The sequence below is a fragment of the Dermacentor andersoni genome, chromosome 3 (assembly GCF_023375885.2).
Source record: "Dermacentor andersoni chromosome 3, qqDerAnde1_hic_scaffold, whole genome shotgun sequence".
NCBI classification, from domain to species: domain Eukaryota; kingdom Metazoa; phylum Arthropoda; class Arachnida; order Ixodida; family Ixodidae; genus Dermacentor; species Dermacentor andersoni.
In genome coordinates, this window is record NC_092816.1 from 238,132,316 (window position 1) to 238,153,847 (window position 21,532).

The 21,532-nt window shown below is 51.6% G+C and overlaps 1 protein-coding gene across 1 annotated transcript in view; it reads right to left on the reverse strand.

Moving 5' to 3' along the window:
• Positions 1-21,532, reverse strand: part of LOC126537044 (uncharacterized) — a 167,315-nt gene that overhangs the window by 16,547 nt on the left and 129,236 nt on the right. Inside the window, exon 4 of the mRNA XM_050184161.2 lies at positions 19,689-19,727. Coding sequence (XP_050040118.1) covers positions 19,689-19,727 — 39 coding nt within the window. The remainder of the gene's footprint in view (positions 1-19,688; positions 19,728-21,532) is intronic.

Below are 21,532 nucleotides of genomic sequence, written 5' to 3' on the forward strand. Positions count from 1 at the left end.
AGGCCTTGTGGTGCGCAAGTATGGTGGCACTGCTGCTCCGCATACAACACTGCCATCTCCAGAGCGAGGCGTGCGTATTACCGATGCAATGCGATGGAGCAGTAGCGCAGCCTAGTCTGCATGCACCTGAATCCGGAACCTACGTAGCGGCCGATACGAATCAGTGCCTCTTCAAATTTTGGGCAACGAAAATCACAGCGCAAAAATATTCAGATCTCCCGCACTGTGGGAATCGATGCTAGCGAAGCTTTTGCTTTGATTGACGATAATTAGCGGTGATGTTCGCGGCGAATATTTTATTTCTTCAATGTTTTGACCAACACGATAGTGGTGAGTTGATGTTAAGCGTTACTTTGCGTGCGCCACTGCTGTTTGTCTGCGTAGTACACAAAACACAAAAAGAGATGTGTTTGCTTGAGACATTGTTGTGCGCCATATTTTATAACCTCTGAGAGGGTTGAGCATTGTCTTTGCCTCACACGGCACATTGAATCGTGGCTGAAGCATTAAACTTGAATTGGATTAGTGGGCTGTACGTGCCAAAACCGCAATCGGATTATGAGGCAGGCCGTAGTGGCGCACTCCAGTATAATTTTGGCACCGTGTTGTTCTTTAACGTGTCCTTAAATCAAGGTGCGCGAGCGTTTCTTATTTCGCCCCCGTCGAAATGCGGCTACCTCAGTGAAATCCGTAACCTCGAACAATGCCTTGCCGCAAAGGTATCGCGGTGGGTACGGAAGTGTTGATTTGCCGTGCGACCGCTTCTATTGTATCGCCTAGACCCGGCGGTGCACTTTAATTATTGCGGCTCTGCTTCTGCACGCCCTGCGTAAGTAGTCCGCTAGAGATATTTGCGTGGGTTTATTTTTCAAAAATAGCAGAAACGCACCGTACTGTACCTTGAACTTAAGTTTATCCAACATTTCCTTGTCTTTTCACGTCATCTCCCCCCCCCCCCCTCTTCATATTTGTATGGGAACTGCGAGCGAAGAGTGGCAAAGCTGTTATTCACTCGTTTAACGACTGCGTCGGTTCTACTCGTTCTCTGCCTCCTCTCCCCCCACCTCTCTTCCATTATAACTAGATTCCCTCTGTACTTGCATGTTGGTAGAATGTTAAGCGCTTGCGGAGTGTCATGGATACATACAGCAGTCAGGAGGCTAATGTGGCGTCGACCCGGCCAAAAGCTTCATTTTCTAACCAGGGGCGCGTTTTCTTCGCGTAGAGGTGGGTGACCTCCTTATTCCAGATGGCTATGGCTTGTGGCTGACGCAGGGGTCCTGTCGACCAGCCAGAGCTGGTCCTCAGAGTTCCATAACGTCAGCAGTGCCTTCCACTGGTCTTCTGGATGTTGTTGTACTACTTCGTCCTCAATGGTTGGAAAGGGTGGAGTTTGGCACGTGCAGCTACCCAAAAAGCTTTATTGATTCTTCGGAAAAAAGAGCCTTGCGCCATAGGAAACCACGTGATGCCTCCGGCCAACGCTGCGCCGCCATCCCGTACGTTGACGGCATGAGCGAAGCTTTGGCACGTGCCCTGCGTAAATATAACGTGCAAGTCGCCCACGTTCCCAGCCGCAAGTTACGAAAAGAGCTTGTCAACGTCAAGGACAAACTAAGAAAGGAAAGGTTTCCTGGCATTGTATATAAGATACCGTGCGCGGACTGCAATTATGTCTATATTGGTGAAAGTGGCAATCTTGAGCGGCGCCTAAAGGAGCACATGAACGATGTGAAAAAGAAAAAAGTCACTTCCAGTGCATTCGGCTGAATACACAGAAGCCAAGCAGCACGATTTCAACTGGAGCCAAGCTTTAGTAATCACCCAATAAAAGAACTGGACAAAGCGACAGTATCTGGAATCCCCGACTATTCAAACAACCACACACACGCTTAATAGAAACGATGGCAATCTCCCGCCAAACGCAAGATGCCTGAAGCGATTACTGGCGCGGATTTAAGCTGAAGGTTTGCCTCTCAGCTCAGTGAACAAGGCTTCCCTGTGGAAGCCGAAACGTAAAAAGATTTTTTACAACCCCATTTTGGTCAGCGTTCTGTATTTTATCCCTATTATGCCTTTACTTGCCGACAAGACGAGATCTCGCCAAACTCTTAATTTCATTATGTACGTATGTGTCTACTCCTCAGTATCTAGCAGCATCCTTGTATCGTATGCTGTCTTTGTCACTAATGCGCTCGAGAGTCTGTTTAATTCTTCTGTCCGTGCTCTGCATTTTTCATGTTATTGTTACATCTAGTTTCGAAGCGGGCCGCCCCACTAAACCCACTACGCTAGTGGCAAGGCCTAGCAAAGACCTCGGCCGCCGCACCGCAGCAGATGGCGACCGTGCTGCTCAACGCCGCCCAGCAATCGTCCGCCGGGACCTTGGAGAACGAGTACATAGAAATTGGCGAACCGCAAGGACTTCTTCCGGCCCCTGAGGAGAACGGTGAAGACGATGAGTCTTGGATTAATGTTACTAACCATGCCTGCCGTCGTCGGCTGCAGCCACGCTCCAATACGTCTCAACTATCCCGAACGCCACCGATGACCCTTCTCCGCCAAAGTCGACTGGCGATGCGCAATCCCGGCAACTCCTCCCCCCCTACTGCATTCCGACAATTACAAGCTCGCGATTCGTCCTTGGAACGGCCTGCATCTGAACAAGGTGAACCCAGGGAAGTTAGTGGACGCCATAACCAGTGAGGCAAAGCTAGAAATCGGCTCCACCGGATTCAAAGTACGCAAAGACGAAGACCAAAAAATCCTTGTTCTGAGCACTGTCCCGGAAGCTAAGGCGTCAGCCCTTAGCAAGGTGTTGAAAGAAAAAAATTGATCCCACAGTTTATGATATTGGATCATAAGGAATATCCCCCGATAACTGGCATAAAGGGGTGATGTACAAAATCGATTACGACACCAGGCCCGAAATGGTACTTAAACGCATTGAATCTGCCGGATACGAGACGCTGACATGTCGAAGACTGGGAAACACAAGAACCATGGTGATCACACTCCCAGGAGAACAATACCATAATACATCGAATTTTCTGCCCATCTTTGGTTCTGCCTACACAAGAGGACCGTCCCTATTGCCTAACCTGCAATGAGACAAGTCACAGATAGGACGTCTGCCTAAGGTTTCCCGCGACCCCCAAGTGCAATGAGCACGGCACTTCGCTGGCAATGGAGCAGCACGAGAAGAACCTTTGGTGCTTTTGGAGCAGTGAGAATCACTCGATGGCCGGCAAATATTGCCCCAACAGATTCGTGCCACCCGTCAACCGCCGAAAAACGCAGCAGGCCCTGAGAACAAACTCCTCTTCTTCTACACCACGTGGCGAGCGCACAGTGTCTCGCAAGTCGCGATCCCCGAAACGACGCGGGGTTGTCCCTGAAACGAGCGGTTCCAGGCCGCGTTCCTGTTCTAGGCGCAGGACGTCATTCCGAAGACGAACGTCATCCCGTGGCAGGACCTCGAGTAGGGTGTGAGACTGGGCTAGTTGGTGTTGCCGGCTGAAGTGACTAGCGCAGGATTGGACACGGGGCACAAAAGGGTGAGAAGGACCTCGAGCTGTGACCTATCCGCAAGTGGCCTTAGGGGAAGCAAGGGAGCAGAGTAGGTCACGCAGCAGGTCAGCTGGGCACAGGATGTCTCTCCAAAACCTTGTCCCCCTTCTAGTGATATACAGCTGGTACAAGCACACGCACACATTAAGCGTCTCAATGAAAAGAACAAAACACTAAAATCATAAATCACTAACGTACTCGGAGAGTCTGTAGCACTTAAAGATGAATTGCTGGGAAGACATAGCGCAACCCCCTCACAGAACACTTCAACCCCACTCCCACGAATCTTAAACGGGAAGAGCAGCCAGCGCACACAGCCACTTTAAATCTGACACCGCAACGAACAACCGCACAGCCCACTACACCGCAGGGCTTTATGCCCGTCCAATATGCTACTCCCCAGAACGCAGAGGAGATAGCAGCAAAGGTCACTCAGAACACTCAAATATCCCTGCAAGCTAACATTCAACAACAACTCCCAGCTATACAACAGTCAGCGGCACAACCATTCGCAACTCAACAACACTCTAAGACTCAGATGGCGGAGCACATCACGAGACTAGAGGAACGCAAAGTCTAGAATCTCGGCAACACCGGTGCCTGAAGAAAACTCACCAGACGATACCAGATCTATCTAACTTTCTAGACTCAAGGGAACCCCACCTGATGCAAGCATTACTCCTTTAACAATCAAGATGACTCCTCCTCAACATGTATGCAGTAAGTGCGAGGGCTCCCCAGGCGAAACCACGGTGTTGAAGTGGAATTGCCGGGGTTACAAAAACAAGCACGGTCACTGATACAAAATATATCTACATCAAGACCACCTGAAATCATCGCGCTGCAAGAAACGAAGACGCACATCTGCTTACCCGGATTCGTCATGTATGCGCTGATACGGATGGCAGCCTTCACACTCTGGTCAGAAAGAAGCTAGTGGCCATTCAGCATCATCTCCAATAATCCAAAGCGCTTGCTATTCTGCTCGAAATTCTCCCCCTGGTAACAAATAAGCGTCCCATATTCTTCCTAACCCTCTACTGGCGGCCTAAAAGCCAGTAAATGGTCCTCCAACAGATTGTGGAGCAAGCTATGCACGCAGCAGGCAACCGCCCGCATCTAGTAGGGGGCTACTTCAATGCAGCCCACTCCTCTAGGGTTATACACACACCGACCCCAAGGGAAATCTGTTTGACAATGTTATTTTAGACATGGGCCTTACACTTGTCACCGATCCAAAGAATAACGCGAGGCTAGGCTCAAGTGTTTCAAGAGACACGAACCCCAACCCAGCTCTCACTAGAAACATCCTCCAAGCTTGCTCGACCAATCTGGAGTTGTATCAAGGCAGCGACCACGCTCCGCTATCCACCACTCTCCGTAGGCTTGAATACAAAGCCAGGAAGGCGCTGCTCACCTGACGGATTGGACGAAGCTCCGGCAGATAAGAGCACAAAGAGCAATAAATCAACACAGCTAACAGCATCCGTCAATTAGGGACTAGATCACTCAGCTGCACCAGGATGAGAAGGCGCATACCAACATGCTCGAAACATCCACCACCACAACTCCGTGCATCGACGCTCACTTGCTGCACATGTGGGAAGCCCAGCGTAGCCTACTGAAGCCGTGGAAAAGGCAAAGATTAAATCGCAAGCTATAGAAGCAAAACGCCCTCCTCCCACAAGAGGCTGTGCAATACGCCTCCACACTATGCCGAGAAAATTGGATATCCCTCTGCGACAGCTTGAGAGGAAGAGTGAGTATTTCCAAGATGTGGAAGTTATTGAGGCACCTAATCAAACCATCATCATCATCATCAGCCTGGTTACGCCCACCGCAGAGCAAAGGCCTCTCCCATACTACTCCAACTACCCCGGCCATGTACTAATTGTGGCCATGTTGTCTCTGGAAACTTCTTAATCTCTTCCGCCCACCTTACTTTCTGCTGAACCCTGCTACGCTTCTCTTCTCTTGGAATCCAGTCTGTAACCCTTAATGACTATCGGTTATCTTCCCTCCTAATTACATGTCCCGCCCATGCCCATTTCTTTTTCTTGATTTCATCTAAGATACCATTTACTCCCGTTTGTTCCCTCAACCAATCTGCTCCTTTCTTATCCCTTAACACCCATCCTTCTTTCCATAGCTCGTTGCGTCGTCCTCAATTTAAGTAGATCCGTTTTCGTAAGCCTCTAGGTTTCTGTCCCGTACGTGAATACTGGTAAGACACAGCTGTTATACGCTTTTCTCTTGAGTGATAATGGCAACCAGCTGTTCATGATCTGAGAATGCCTGCCAAACGCGCCCCAGCACATTGTTATTTTTCTGATTATTTTAGTCTCATGATCCGGATCCGCGGTCACTACCTGTCTTAAGTAGATTCCCTTAGCACTTCCAGTGCCTCGCTACCTATCGTAAACTGCTGATCTCTTCCGAGACTGTTAAACATTACATTAGTTTTCTGCAGATTCATTTTTAGACCCACCTTTCTGCTTTGTACCCGCCGTGGTTGCTCAGTGGCTATGGCGTTGGGCTGCTGAGCACGAGGTCGCGGGATAACCGGTGTAAGGATGTTTAATTAAAGACGAGGAGCAGCAGATAAACAGCAGCCTAGCAGCAGTGAGCAGCCCGAGCTCTCTTGCTTAAGACAGCACCGGTCGTCGTCGTCGTCGTCTCCAAGCCGCTCTGGGAAACATGAGGCGCCTCTGCTTCATTACACCGGCAACACACATTCCTGGCGGACTCGAGGAAACTTCCAACAACGATTATAGCATTCTGTTCCCGCCGCTATCTTAGCCTCAGATCTTAAAAGGGCGTTCAATAACGTCAAGCATACAACAATCTTACAGCGGCCAAACACGCTGGGCTGTGGGGTCAGGACCTATTACAATATCAGAAAGTCTCTCTTAGGTAGAAAAGCTATCCTAAATATAATCGACCAAGCCACAACCGCCTTCCTACTGGGTGGGCGGGGCACACTACAGAACGCAGTGTTTCCCCACTCCTCTTTAATGTCACCCTAATAGGCTTCCTGCCGCTTCTTTGTAACATCCCGTGGGTCCGGCATGGTCTACACGCGAATGAAATTGTCACCTGATCGTCCACAGGGTCAATCGTGGCAATGGAAAGCTGCTTGCAGGAAGTGGCTGACATGGTAAACGACGATACTAAGTCGTGCGGCCTCAGCTGCGACCCCCAAAATTCGGAGCTACTCCTGGTCTCACCGCGAAAGAAGCACGCATCTGACTCGCCAACTATCAACATGTAACTGGAGGGACACACCATCGTTCCATCTCAGATCGTAAATATACTGGGAATGGTGTTCCATTCGGATCACACCAGCAGAATATTATTCAACGAGCTTATCAAATTAAAAGGCCAAGTTACCCACATGATCCGCGAATGACAACCAAGACAAGGAGTTATGGGAGGTGGATACGCTTCGGCTTGTCCAAGTCTTCGTCGTGTCTCGAATAATTTACGCTATTCCATATGCACTACTCAACGCGACGGAATTCAAGAAAATCAACGAAATTATCAGAAAGGCATATGAGCAGATGATGGGCCTGCCGATCAGAACATCTGTAGAACGCCTACTATGACTAGGAGTGCAGAACACGGCCGAGGACCTAATCGAGGCGCATTTATCCAGCGAGCGAAAATATTGGCGTTTACAGAAGCGAGCAAGTCCACTCTTTTACACCATCCGCCGCCTCAGACTGAGTTTACCACATGCAATCCGGAGCAACGTCACCGCACCTCGCCTAAATGGCAACAATCACTTAGTGCACCACGCAAAGCAAAGAGAGACCCGGGCCCGGGCCACACACAAGCAATACCGGACTCAACCTTCTACGGCTAACACGTATGCGGGGTCTTGCCCCAGACGCGCAGTCATAATAGCCACCGTAATCGTCAACAAAGAACGTCGGAGCAGCATTTCACTCCCCCGAAACAATCCCCTCCAAGCCGAGGAAGCAGCCATAGCCCTCGCGCTCTCCCAAACAGAGGTTAAGTCATAGTGACCGACTCTCAACAGGCATGTCACAGCTTCGCTAGTGGCAGAATTCATGCAGATAGTCTCAAGATCATCAATCAAAAGCTTCCACCGAGATTAGTCATGGTCATCTGGGCACCAGCTCATCACAACATTCCTGGCAATGAAGTCGCCAACCATGTTGCTTGAGATTTCACCTACCGTGCCGACGCCGAGGAATCCAAACACGAGCGCATGCAGGCGCTAGTCTCGCACCAAGACATCACGCAGCGTTACAAGCTAACCCGCAGAACATACGCACCTCCACACGAGTGACTACCTAGAGAGCAGAGAAAAAGAGGGGTTTACCGAGGGGCGCGATTTCTATTAGTCATAAGAAGCCAACAAACACTGAAACCAAGGACAACATAGGGCAAATTACTTGTGCTTAATGAATGGAATAAAGAAACGATTAATTAATGGAAATGAAAGTTGATGAAAAAACAACTCGCCGCAGGAGGGGAACGATCCCACAGCCTTCGCATTTCGCGTGCGATGCTCTACCGATTGAGCTACCGCGGCGCCGTTTCCCCATTCCCCTTTCTTGGGTATTGACGTTTCCTAGTAGAGCATTGGGAGTGTTAGCCAGTGCCACTACTCACAGACCTTGGCGGTGGATGTGGAACATCCTTTATGCCGCAGGCGTCCCCCGAATGTGATATTTTTTTTGGGTGAAGGCAACCGGTCAATAAACCCACACATGCTACCTGAAGGCATCAATGTTGCCGGATTCGAGACCCTCGTAATTTAATAAACGAGACGAAAAGGGGCTAACCGAGAGGCCCGATTTTTATTAGTCATATCATAAACTTCGCATTTCGCGTGGTGGTTTTCCCGAAGGAAAAGCTACAAATGTGCGAATATGTACAACATGACATACAGTTGCCGTCGTAGTAGTACGCAACCACGCCGGCTGCGCGAGCCCTCAGCAGCAGGTCACGTTCATCAGTGCTTAAATCGCTGAAGAGCACAGCATCGCGAGCCAATGTGCCTTTGTCAGGGTTGTCCATTGCAGCGAGCGTCAAAGTTGGCGTCATACAATAAAGAACCAGCTTATATCGTCGTGCGCTTTCCCTTCCGCTAGCCACCACAGTTCCGCTTTCGCGCTGCTGTCGGATGTGTCTTGGCTCTGTTTCTAGCCGCGCGCTTGCGTTTTGCGCAGAAAATCTGTAGTGCCGTCTGCGGACGCCGTTTTACTCACTGACGGCGCAATGTTAACTATGAGACCATGACGTCACCACTCCTCGATAGGAGAGGTACGCGGACGCTTCAGAACGCACTTTCTCTTAAAATAACTCTCCTCTAGGTATGAAACAAGCGTTTCGAGGTTTCTGGGATGCTATTTCAACAGTCCACGTTGACTAAATCTTAACCTTTAGTGTCCCTTTAAGCGCGGCCGAATGGCCCTGGTGCCATCTCAGAGGCAGCGCTTGGCTGCACCAGCCTGTGAGGCGCATCCGAGGGAAGAGAGGTGACGATAAGCTGCGGCTTACGCGCAGCTACTTGCAGCGATGACAAAGATCAGTGTTGCTCGGCGGCGTATCCAACGCCGGGGTGCGAGAGTTCTGCATCGAACATGTGCCTTTCCCTGCGGAAAGCTTGATATTGGGTGTCCCAGAGCGGGGAATTTTCAGTTTCGAAAACAAATCTAGTTCATATCAGTATGATCTTACGCGTTAAAACAATGTTTTGCATAATATATATCTATTTAGATTTGAAGAAAAATTTCACTTACTTCGTAAATCTATTCTTTCATCATATCTCATCGTGTTATAACGAAGTTTGACTATCACGCCGCCTTGCACCTGCTCCTGCAGATGGACTCGTGCTGGTGCGTTGCTCCGATGGCGAAAGAGGCACCCGTCGCGACTCGATTGTCGACCTATCTGCTATTACGAACCAAACGTCGAATCATCTGTCGCTTTGGCGTCGGCTGTACGAACTAAGAGGTTATGGTAAATTTTAGCGTGAGGCTGTTAGTCCTTTATGAACATCGCGTGTAATTGGCTATTTCACTCTGCGCTGTGTTCAAACTTGTTTTTGTATGTATATTTTATAATCAGTCTTGTAACGTTGACAGCACCTCTCCAGCGTCTGGCTTAATAAAACATTCGCTCTACATGCGCCTTTTAGACAGATATTTGTGAACAAATCGCGCCTGATCCATGAAGCTCAACCATACAGACCGTGTAACAAGCATGTGACACCCCTTCGGGCATAATCTTCGTTGGCCCACCAGGCTCGGTGGCCTGCCATGCTCGGTAGGGAACATTGGGCACCGCGCCCAATAAACATCGACGAGCAGAGCTGCTCGGCGGTCCGTCATCGTGCATCACCACCACGCTGCGGAGCGTCTGTCTAACGGAGGGTGCCTCGAGCCCTTCGTTGTTCACAAACCCGGCGGATCGTGACACTGGCGACGAGGATGGGTTTGGAACCCACACCGCCGCGAGCCGCGAAACACCGCCTCCCTTTGCTGCCGCCATGCCTATGTACGGAATCCTCGAGCCGTTCGAGGGAGATGGGTCCGCCTGGCCAGTTTACCAGGAACAAGGCCACGTGTTCTTCAGGGCAAACGACACACCCGAGGCAAAACAGCGGGACATTTTCCTGACCACCTGCGGGACCCGCGTCTTCAGTCTCCTGCTCGACCTTCTCAAGCCAGCCACCCCGCATGTTAAGACGCTGAGTGAGCTGCTCGCCATACTGCGCTCGCATTTCAACCCAGCACTGTCCACACTAATGGATCCTTTCCGCTTCAACAACCGCAACCGCCAGGAAGGAGAGACCCTCCGGAAGTTCATTGCTGTGCTACGAGGGTTATCGAGTGCCTGCGTTTTCGGGGATCAGCTGGACTCACTGCTCCAGAACCGTTTCGTCTGCGGCATCAACAACTCCGCCTTGCAGACGTGACTGCTGGGGCTTCCAGACCTCTCGCTGGACGACGCAGTGAAGGCAGCGCTGGCAATGGAAGCTGCCGCCAAGGACGCCGGCGAGATTGCCCGTGCGACTGGCTCACCATCGGCGGAAGCGGCGGTCAACAAGTTGACGACAAAGGGCAGTACCTGCGGTCGCTGCGGCTGTGACCACTCCACCTCAGAGTGCCAGTTCTCTCAAGCAGAATTCTTCACGTGCGCGAAAACTGGGCACCTGGCACTGGTATGCCGAAGGGGGAGGACGAACAGCAAACAGCAGCAGCAGCTGCAGCCTGGTTCAAGCCCAGGTACCACACAAGCCCGCGGCTAGGGTAGCCGCCGCAAGGGTACGCTGCGGGGGTGTGCGGCAGCAGGCTCAAGTTCTTTCGCGGCCACGCTCCACGTCATGGCCAAGGACCCGCCGATTTTCGACATGTGGCACACAGGCCGTGTAAAGTCGTCTGTGCCGCCGTACATACTGACCGTCGAAGTCTGCAAGCACCCCATTTCCATGGAGCTGGACACAGGGGGCAGTGTGTCGGTCATGACCGGGAAACTTTTCAGGCGTACATTCCCCGGCGTGTCCGTCGAGGCTTCGGGCGTGATGCTGCGCAGCTATTCCGGGCAGCTCTCCCAGGTCCAGGGTCAGGCACAGGTCAGCATTCGCTTTGGCGACAGGGAGGCAACCCTTCCTCTTTATTTAACCAAGGGGTCATTGCCGACGCTGCTGGGCCGAGACTAGATTCCTGTACTGGTCGTTCGTCTGCCAGAGTACCAGGAAGCCGGCCTGTGTTGTATCGGCTGGCGCTCATCTTGATAAGAGCACTCTGCGAAGTGCGCATGCGCCATTAGGTGTTAAAAAGCAGAGTGCCCCTTGCTAGCGGCTCTCTCTTTCTTGCCGAGACTCAACCCACAAGCATGGGTTAATAAACGTCGTTCACCCGGAACTTGTCTGATCCTTTCGACACGCCTGGCGCAAAACGTAACACGTGGCGACGAGGATGGGATATTGAGGAGTTGCGCAGCGTCAAGGAAGGCAAGTGTTCTCGGCATTCAGCCTCTGTTCAGTATCGACGATTGAAAAGTGCTGCTTTTTCTTTTCTTCGCTGACTGATATCATGAACGAAGAAGCCAGTGCAGATTCGACGCAGTTTGCTGCTCAACTGGGCCAGATGGAACCATTCGACGTTTCCACGAATGACTGGGCGTCGTACGAAGAACGGCTGACGTCGTTTCTTATCGTCAACCGCGTTCTCGAAGGTGACAGAGTACATGCAATCCTGAGCATCATAGGCCCCAGTACCTATAGTCTTCTAAAATCACTGGTTGCCCCGGAGCTGCCTTCAGCCAAGAGCTTCGAGGTACTAACGAAGACGCTGGGGGACCATCTGTCGCCGAAACCATCGGTCATTGGCTAGCGAGCAAAGTTCCACAGGAGGCAGCAAGTCGAAGGCGAGTCCATTTCTGATTACGTGGCCGAGCTACGGAAGCTAGCACGAGCCTGTGATTTTGGAAGCGCGTTAGATGAATCCCTCCGGGATCGCTTCGTCTGCGGCTTGTTAAGAGAGGATATACAGCGAGTGCTGTTCACTGAGGATACACTCTTAGGCAAAGTTACACCCTTTGGCTTGCCCCTTCTGCCACACAACAATAATCGTTATCTGCCTTGATGCGTTTCCTTTCTTTAACGCTGCGAGCCCGGTACTTTCCAGTAACGAACGGCACGCGTGTTATCAGCATAGAACAGTTTACACCCTTTGGAGTGCCCCTTCTGATAACGCGCGTGCCGTTCGTTACTGGAAAGTTCCGGGCTCGCAGCGTTAAAGAAACGAAACGCATCAAGGCAGATAACGATTATTGTTGTGTGGCAGAAGGGGCAAGCCAAACGGTGTAACTTTGCCTAAGAGTGTCGCAAGCTTACGTTTCAGAGAGCGGTAGAGCGCGCTGTGGCTATGGAGGCGGCAACGAAAAGCACTGCGGAAGCCCGTACAGGTGTGTCTACAGCCAACCCCATGTATAAGGTACAGGCAACTTCGAGTGTCCAGTCGCAGGCATGTTTTCGCTGCGGGTCGCCGAAACATTCCGGCAAAGCGTGTCCCCACGTAAATGACAAATGCTATAAGTGCAACAAAAGGGGACACCTGCAACGAGTTTGCCGTGGCACCTCCGGCCAGCCGCGTGGAAAACGCCCCATCAAGGACACTGTAAAAGCGCTATCAGTGGTATCCCGCTCGGAAGTGGTAGCCGTAAAGGGCGTATCTGCTTCCAGTATTGAGCCCATCATGGTACCGATGAAAGTAAATGATGTGACAATCCCTATGGAGCTAGATATAGGTGCCGCCGTGACAGTCATGCCTTTCAAATAATACCGCCAATTTCTTTCATCAGCCAGGCTCAACCCGACAGAAGTGAAGCTCCGCACCTATACAGGAGCCCTGGTGATGCCAAAAGGCGTCCTGCAAGTCAAGGTGCAGCACGGTGGCAACACGGCGAGCCTTCCTCTATACGTCGTCGACCAGGAGGGGCCGCCGTTGCTGGGTCGGGAATGGCTTCAAGCAATTAGGCTGGAGTGGAACAAAATCTGGAACGTCCACCATCTGCCAAGGTCAGAGCTGCCTTTTTCTTGTCGTTTAGAGGAAAGGCTGCACGCCTTGATGGCAAAGTACGACTCTCTATTTAAAGATGAGTTAGGCATGATTACAGAAGAAAGGGCCGAGCTGTATTTCAAGCCTAATCAGGCACCGAAGGTTCTCAAAGCAAGAAACGTGCCGTTCGCACTGCAAAAGGCGGTTGTGCTTGAACTTTCGAAGATGGAAAAAATGGGCATCATAACGGCCGTTGCCACATCAGATTACGCAACGCCAGTGGTACCCGTTATCAAGAAAGACGGTGGCATACGCCTCTGTGGCGATTATAAGGTGACAGTGAATCCGTGCCTTGACGTCACGCGTTACCCGTTGCCGAAGGTCGATGACTTATTCGCGGCTCTGTCTGGAGGCACACATTTTTCAAAGATCGACCTGAACCGCGCTTATCAGCAAGTGGTCATGTCTGATGCTTCAAAGCAGTACCTAACCTTGAACACCCACAAGGGATTGTTTGTCGTCAACCGATTACCTTTTGGAATCGCTTCCGCGCCGGGGATTTTCCAAACAATACTGGGCACGATGTTGAAGGACCTCAAGGGTGTTTGCTGCTACCTAGATGATATTTTGGTAACTGGGAAAACGCTAGAAGACCACTTAGCTAATCTCGAAGCGCTGCTGGAGCGTCTTCAAAGCCGAGGTGTCAGGGTAAAGAAAGAGAAGTGCTCGTTTTTTCAAAGCGAACTTCACTACCTTGGGCACATAATCAGCGCTGAAGGCATTTCCCCATTGTCAGATAAAGTTGACGCACTTCTCCAGGCACCAGAGCCGAAATCAAAAAAGCAGCTTCAGTCGTTGTTGGGCGTTGTCAACTATTGCAGCAAGTTCGTGCCCCAGTTAGCAACGATAGCTCAACCATTTTTCAGACTTCTGCAAAAAAAGGTAGCATTGCACTGGGACGAGCATGCTAGAAAAGCGTTCAACCAAGGGAAAGCGCTATTGGCACAACCACCTGCGCTCGCACACAATGACCCTGAAAGACAACTTAGGCTGTCATGCGACGCGTCTCAGTATGGTGTAGGAGCAGTCCTATTTCATGTCTACGATGACGGAAGGGCACGGCACATTGCTTACGCTTCACGAACGCTATCTGAAGCGGAAAAGAAATAGTCAACTGGAGAAAGAAGCGTTAGCCATCATTTTCGGTGTAAAGAAGTTCCACTTCTATCTTTATGGGCGCTCATTCACCTTGGTCACAGATCATAAGCCTCTTGAAACAATATTGGGCCCGACAACCGGTATTCCCACCATCGCAGCTGCTCGTTTGCAACGCTGGGCCGTTACGTTGGCAGCCTACTCTTACAATCTTATCTTCAAGAAATTGAGCGAGAACGCGGAAGCCGATTTCTGCTCGCGTCTGCCGCTGCCAGATCTTGAAGCGGAAACCAAATAAACAGAAGAAACATTTTACTCGTTGCGATTGAACTCGGTGCCTGTTTCTAGTCGAGATATCGCGGCTGCCACATGTAAAGACCGAATTCTTCGTCAAGTGAAGGAATTTACAAATGTGGGATGGCCCGCGTCGATCAATGATGAACAGTTGAAGCCTTTTTTTCGCAGATGCAACGAACTGACGGTGAATCAGGGATGCGTCATGCTGGGCGCAAGAGTAGTCGTGCCTGCAAAGCTGCAAGGGTTCGTTCTGGACGAACTCCATGACGGCCACCCCGGCGTCGTGCGCAGCAAAGAACTAGCACGCAGCTACGTGTGGTGGCCAACTCTTGAGGCAGACCTCGAACTTCGTATCAGAAGCTGCGCTAGTTGTCAAGAGCAACGTAACGCTCCAATCAACGCACCTCTTCACCCGTGGTCATGGCCGACTTCACCGTGGCAGCGTGTTCACGTAGACTTTGCGGGACCTTTTCAGAATACCATGCTTTTAGTGGTGGTCGACGCACATTCTAAATGGCCAGAGGTTTTCGAAATGAGATCGACAACTACAGAAAGCACGATTCGTTGCTTGACTGAGCTCTTCGCACGTTTTGGTTACCCTGAAACAATTGTTTCCGATAATGGACCTCAGTTTGTTTCGCAGGAGTTCAAGCACTTCGTGCAGGCAATGGCAGCGCGCCACGTCCTCACGGCTCCCTACCACCCCAGCTCCAATGGGTTGGCAGAGCGTTTCATCCAGACCGCTGGATGAAGCTCAGTCAAGCAACGAATCGTGCTTTCTGTAGTTGTCGATCTCATTTCGAAAACCTCTGGCCATTTAGAATGTGCGTCGACCACCACTAAAAGCATGGTATTCTGAAAAGGTCCCGCAAAGTCTACGTGATGCGCATTCATGCGCTGCGCAAAGACGGCACAGGAGGAACATTGCAGGTAAAGCTGCATAAATTTTTGCTGTCGTATCGCAACACGCCACATGCGACGACTCGTGAATCACTAGCGGCATTGCTCCTAGGACGACGCTTACGCAGTCGGCTAGATGCCGTAAAGCCTTCCGTTGGGGAAAGAGTAGCACACAGACAGTGCACTCAGGCATTAAGTCGTCCGTGTCGCGAACGTAACTTCTTGGTAGGCGACAGCGTGTTAGCACGTAATTATTCTGGAAAACCAAAGTGGGCTCCCGCTGCGATTGTTGCTCAAACAGGACCTGTCTCTTTCCAAGTGCGTGCAACCACCCCGAGGGGCACCTTCACCTGGCGTCGTCACCAGGATCAGCTGCTACAGAGGCCTGCAGAGGACGTTACCCCTAGGCATGGAACAGCTGGCGAAGTTACGACCAGCGAGTTCCTGTTTTATCCTGAGACTGCCGGCGCACCAGTTCCTTCCAGTCCACAACCGCCCATGGTAACTCCGGTTGCGCAACAGGCAACACCAGCACCCGCCGAGGCAAGACGTTACCCCATGCGAAATCGTCGCCCACCGGATAGATTCTAAGCTGGACTCTGAGTGACTGTGTGCTCCATTAAAAGGGGAGGTGGTGTTGTGTCGGCTGGCGCTCATCTTGATAAGAGCACTCTGCGAAGTGCGCATGCACCATTAAGTGTTAAAAAGCAGAGTGCCCCTTGCTAGCGGCTCTCTCTTTCTTGCCGAGCCTCAACCCACAAGCATGGGTTAATAAACGTCGTTCACCCGGAACTTGTCTGATCAATTCGACACGCCTGGCGCAAAACGTAACAGCCTGCATGTGGTCAAAGACGTCCCCAGCCTCCTGATCGAGTTCAAGCCCCTGTTCCAGCCAGCGGTGGGCACATTCGCAGGCACAGTAGCTGGCATATGTGTACCTGAGGGAGCCCGGCCACATCTTTCAAGCCTCGCCCACTGCCGTTCGTTCTGAAGGACGGGGTCACCCAGGAGCTGCAACAAAAGGGCATCATGGTGCCCGTCAAGATGTCTGAATCGCTCCCATCGTACCAGTCCTCAAGCGAGACGGCAGTCTCAGGATCTGCCGGGATTTCAAGGTTACCATCAATCCCGTCGCTACTATCGAGAAGTACCCGTTGCCCCTGATTGAAGATCTCTGGTCAGCGTTCTCCGGTAGACAGAAGTTCACCAAGATCAACCTCGGAGATGCTTGCCAGCAGCTGGTGCTCCAGGATGCCTCCCGGAAGCATGTCACAATATCGACAACTTTGGGGCTCTTCCAGTACACGCGCTTAGGGAGATGGACAACCTCTTCAGGGGCATGAGGCCGGTGGCGGTGCACTTGAATGGCATCCTGGTTACTGGCAACGATGACGGGGACCACCTGCAAAACCTGCATAACGTCCTTGCACGACTGCAGGACGCCGGTCTGAAGCTCAAGCTGGAAAAGTGCATTTTCCTGACCCCCAGTGTTGAGTACTTGGGACATGTCATTTCTCAGGCTGGCCTAGCGCCTGCTCCCGGCAAAGTTGATGCTGTGCTCAAGGCGCCTAAGCCCCAGAACAAGAAGGAGCTTCAGAGCTACCTCGGCTTCATCAATTTCTACAGGAGTTTCCTGCCGAACCTGTCGGGGCATCTACAGCCACTCCATTTTCTGCTTCGAGATGGTCAGCAATGGGTCTGGTTGAAGGAGCAGGACTGGGCCTTCCAGCGCAGTAAGAAGCTAGTCAGCAAGGCTGGTGCACTTCGATCCTACCAAACCTGTCCTCCTTACCATAGATGCGTCGCCGTACGGCGTGGGAGCCGTCCAGCCGTGTCATTTTCTTCTCGTCGGCTTCATGCTGCAGAGCAACGCTACAGCCAGCTGGAGAAAGAAGGCTTTGCCCTCTTGTTCGGTGTCGAACGCTTTCACCAGTATCTGAAGTATCGGAAGTTCGAGGTCTACACGGACCACAAGCCGCTGTTGAGGCTGCTGGGGCCTGACAAGGCAGTTCCCGTGCAGGCATCACCTCGAGTGGTACGCTGGGCTTTGAGGCTGGCAGCTTACAGTTACCTGGTTTACCGTCCGGGAAAGGACCTGGGACCTGCTGATGCTCTGAACCACCTGCCTCTGCCAGAGGTGCCTGATGCTCTTCCATAACCTGCTGAAGTGTTGATGCTGGAGCACGCGGACCCGGATGTGCTCTCCAGATCTGCGGTATCGCAAGCGACCAGCCGGGGCCCACTCCTGTCTCAGGTGGTCAAGATGGTGTCCCCTGGGGAGGAATTCGTTCAACAGGCTTATAGCCACAGCTTAGCTTGCACCAGGGCTGTCTACTGTGGGGTTCCAGGGTGGTGATCCCACAAAGTCTCCGGTCCAGGGTCCTGCTGTTGCTGCACGCGTATCATCCTGGCATGGAAAAGACCAAGATGGTGGCCCGGTCCTTTTTTTTGGTGGCCTGGCCTGGACCAGGACATCGCTCACATGGTGCAGAGCTGCCAAATCTGCCAGGAGCATCAGCGGGCCTCAAACCATGTGGAAATCACCCCCTGGCCGTTCCCAAAGACACCCTGGTCCCACCTGCATGTGGATTTCGGGGGAGCCCTTCAAAGGCCATTACTTTCTGGTGGTGGTGGTGCACGCCTTTTCGAAGTGGGTTGAGGTTCCACCTGTCACCGCTCCATCAGCAGGCGCGACCATTGCAGCGCTACGACAGGTCTTCGTCGCCCAGGGGTTGCCGGACCTCATCGTGTCCGATAATGGTCCTGCTTTCCGCAGCACAGAGTACCTGGCCTGGCTGACGAAGAACGGCATCCGCCAGATGATGGTTCCGCCGTACAACCCTGCTTCAAACGGTGCAGCCGAGCGAGTGGTGCAAACCATCAAGGACAAGCTGTAGAAGAGCCAGACTGGAGATTTCCGGGCGCAGATTGCCCGGATACTGCTTCAGTACCGGACAACGCCCTACGATGTCACTGGCCGTGCCCCCTGTGAGCTCCTGCTGGATCGGATTGTCAAGGTACCCTTGGACGTCTTGCATCCGGACCTCCGATCCACAGTGCAGCTGAAGCAGAAGCTGGCTGCTGACCAAGGGTGCCGTCGCGGGTCTTTGCCGGAGTCGGCAGCTCCAGTTTTTGCCAGGAACTTCCGTCGTGTCCCACCATGGTCCGCCGGACAGCTTAGTGTCTCCTCCCACTGCCTCATCGCTACTCGTCCACATGCCAGACGGGGCCATGTGGCACAGACACAGCGACCATGTTGGGCCTCGCCTCGGGACCTGGCCAGCACTCTTGACTGCCACTTCAGAGTTCCAGCCCGCAGGGGGACTAGCGGCAGCACCAGCCGCTTCCAGCAGAGCACCGCTCACCTCGGACGCGGCAAGCATTGCTAGTGGTACGGCGCCCGTTGGGTCGGTGTCGAGCCGGTCACCACTCACAAGGCCAACCACTGCGGACCCTCGGGATGTAGCGAAGCTGTCTAAGGTAGCACCCGCCGTTGCCACACCCGGCCCGTCAACACCGATGCCCAGGCAGAGTACACGACGGCGAAGGCCACCGGACCGTTACTCGCCTGGGTAGCAGGCACTGTCGACCCGGCTAGGACGGAGGCAGTGCCTCGTACTTTGAACTTGGCCGTTTTTTGGTTGCCGACAAACAAACTGGGGGTAGGGGGTGTAACAAACATGGGATGTCCCCTCGGGCATAATCTTCGTTGGCCCGCCAGACTCGGTGGCCTGCCATGCTCGGTAGGCAACATTGGGCACCGCACCCAATAAACACCGACGAGCACAGCTGCTCGGCGGTCAGTCATTGTTCATCACCACCACGCTGCGGAGCGTCTGTCTAACGGAGGGTGCCTTGAGCCCTCCCTTGTTCCCGAACCCGGGCGGATCGTGCTGACCGTTCAGTCAAGGGCAGGTTCTAGGACTGTTTGTCAGCAAAGAGACGTTCTTTTTTCTACTCTTTAATTCATAAGCACTCTGAGGAAAAGCTATGTGGTAGCGTGAGCGCGTTGCACATCTATCCAGAAATTATTTCCATTTCAGTAGCACTGGCGTCTTGCTTCAAGAGAGAGGCCGCCAAAGAACAAGTGCAACCATATTACGGGAAATGTGTCGTATCATCACTTTATGGCAAATTTAGTAAATGGCGCCAGTGAAGAACAATCATTCACATATCTTAAAGGAAGTCAGAAAATGGATTTAGAATAAAGACAGACATCAAACTCACAAATATGGCCTCTTCTTGACCGAACATGCAGTCAGCCGTCTGTAAAACAATAAAGAAGAGAAAGACGTATTATGTGAGCTGAGAGACAAGTATTGTGAATTAGACGAAACCGGCTGGAACGTCGACCTGATAAACGTGAACGCTCAGAATGCACATCTAGTGTAGTGCAAATTGCACGCAAGTGCCTAGTCACATGGTATAAATTCAAACTTCGCACTCTGTCTCTACAATTCCGGTAAAATAAATGTACTAAAGCTATATTTATGTAAATAATTTGAGCAGCTAGTAGAGCGCAGCTCTTAGGCGCTCGTTGCTGCGTTGAGCGTCCACGTCCTCCGCGTAACTGAGTGAACGAGCAGAGCAAATAATGAGACAGCGAACGCGGAGCTCAGCGGGGGAAAAAGATGGCGATCTGAAGAGAGCACGAGGAGGAAAGCGCAGGATGAGGGTGTAGCGGAAACATTAAGCGGGAAGCAGAGGAGCAGGGTATGGCGAAAGCGTCATAAGAGAGCGTAGTGCCGCAAAAGACGGGCTCTGCGGCGACGACCGCTACGAGATGGCGCCAGAGTAGGGCGTGGTCGTCTGTTCACATTTGACTCCATTGATGGGGCCTCCAGCGAGCACATCCACCGATACCACATATGGAAACAAATCGTTGCATGCGCAGAGGTCTGTCTGCTGTTAGTCGCGCTCACGCGTCACAGACGCGATCTGCCGATGAGCAAGGCCGTCGCGGCACACTTCCTCACTCGGTTTGCAATGTGCCGCACGAGATATATTTTCCGCGCCAGCCAATATATCGCGAAATGAAAACACGTTTAGAGCTGCGCTCACATATCGCTTTAGGGAGTGTCATAGTCCTTGGTGAATTTTTTCATACAGCCTACGACCTCTCTATTGTACATTTCGTATTTCAGCCAATATATTAAGAGTTCGATATTATTTTTGGTAAATTGTTATGCTCATGATAACAACACTTCGAGATAGTGAATAATATTGTCGCATTGTAGCAACGGTGAAGAACTAGGCAGTGTCAGAACTATGAGTTACAAACTTGACCCTTTATTGCGTCAACCTGTGTCCAGCAAAACAACTAACACGATAGCGGCGAGCAATGTCGGCGATCGTGGAGAATCTTATCTGCGGGCCAAAGGTGTTGGCTTTCATACATCACTAGTCGATGGTTCCAGCATAATCGTTCATGTCCGCGTGCCGTCGAGGGAGTATCCTCCCACAATTCGCGTTGCGTGTACAAACTGGTTACACAAAGTTGGGTGCGAACATACGCAACAGAATCAACGATAAGATTCGAGTAAGTTCCAAATCATGCAGGTGCGCCTTGCGCTGAGCGATAACTCTAGGTTATAAGCGGGTGAAATGCAGTTCCTGGAAAAGTGATAAACAAGTACACATGTCAATACAATAATAATAACAATTACATTCAATATTATGGATTTGGCTGCATTCGCGTAGCGCACACCTAGCTTATTAAAGGGTACGTACAGGTCAAAATATCGCTTTTTCTATGTAGAAAATTGTTTCTTAGATCTTGATTTCAAATTTCTAGTTCCACATTCTCTTTTCATGTGAAACCGACCCGTCGTTTTCCCAACTCGTACAGGGTGAAAAAGGATCATAATCCCGGCGTGATAGCCGGAGGGACATCGTGTTCCTCTTCTTGTTCGATAGGTGCGGCTTACAGCCACATGTTATGCCCAGACGGTGAGCTTTCCTTGTGAAAGTACAAGTGAGGCCTGGGAGGACTGCAGCAGTTCGTTCTAAAATTTTTACCAGCGTTCAGGTCTAGACATATGAGACACTCATAAGCTAGAAGCTAAGGCGAA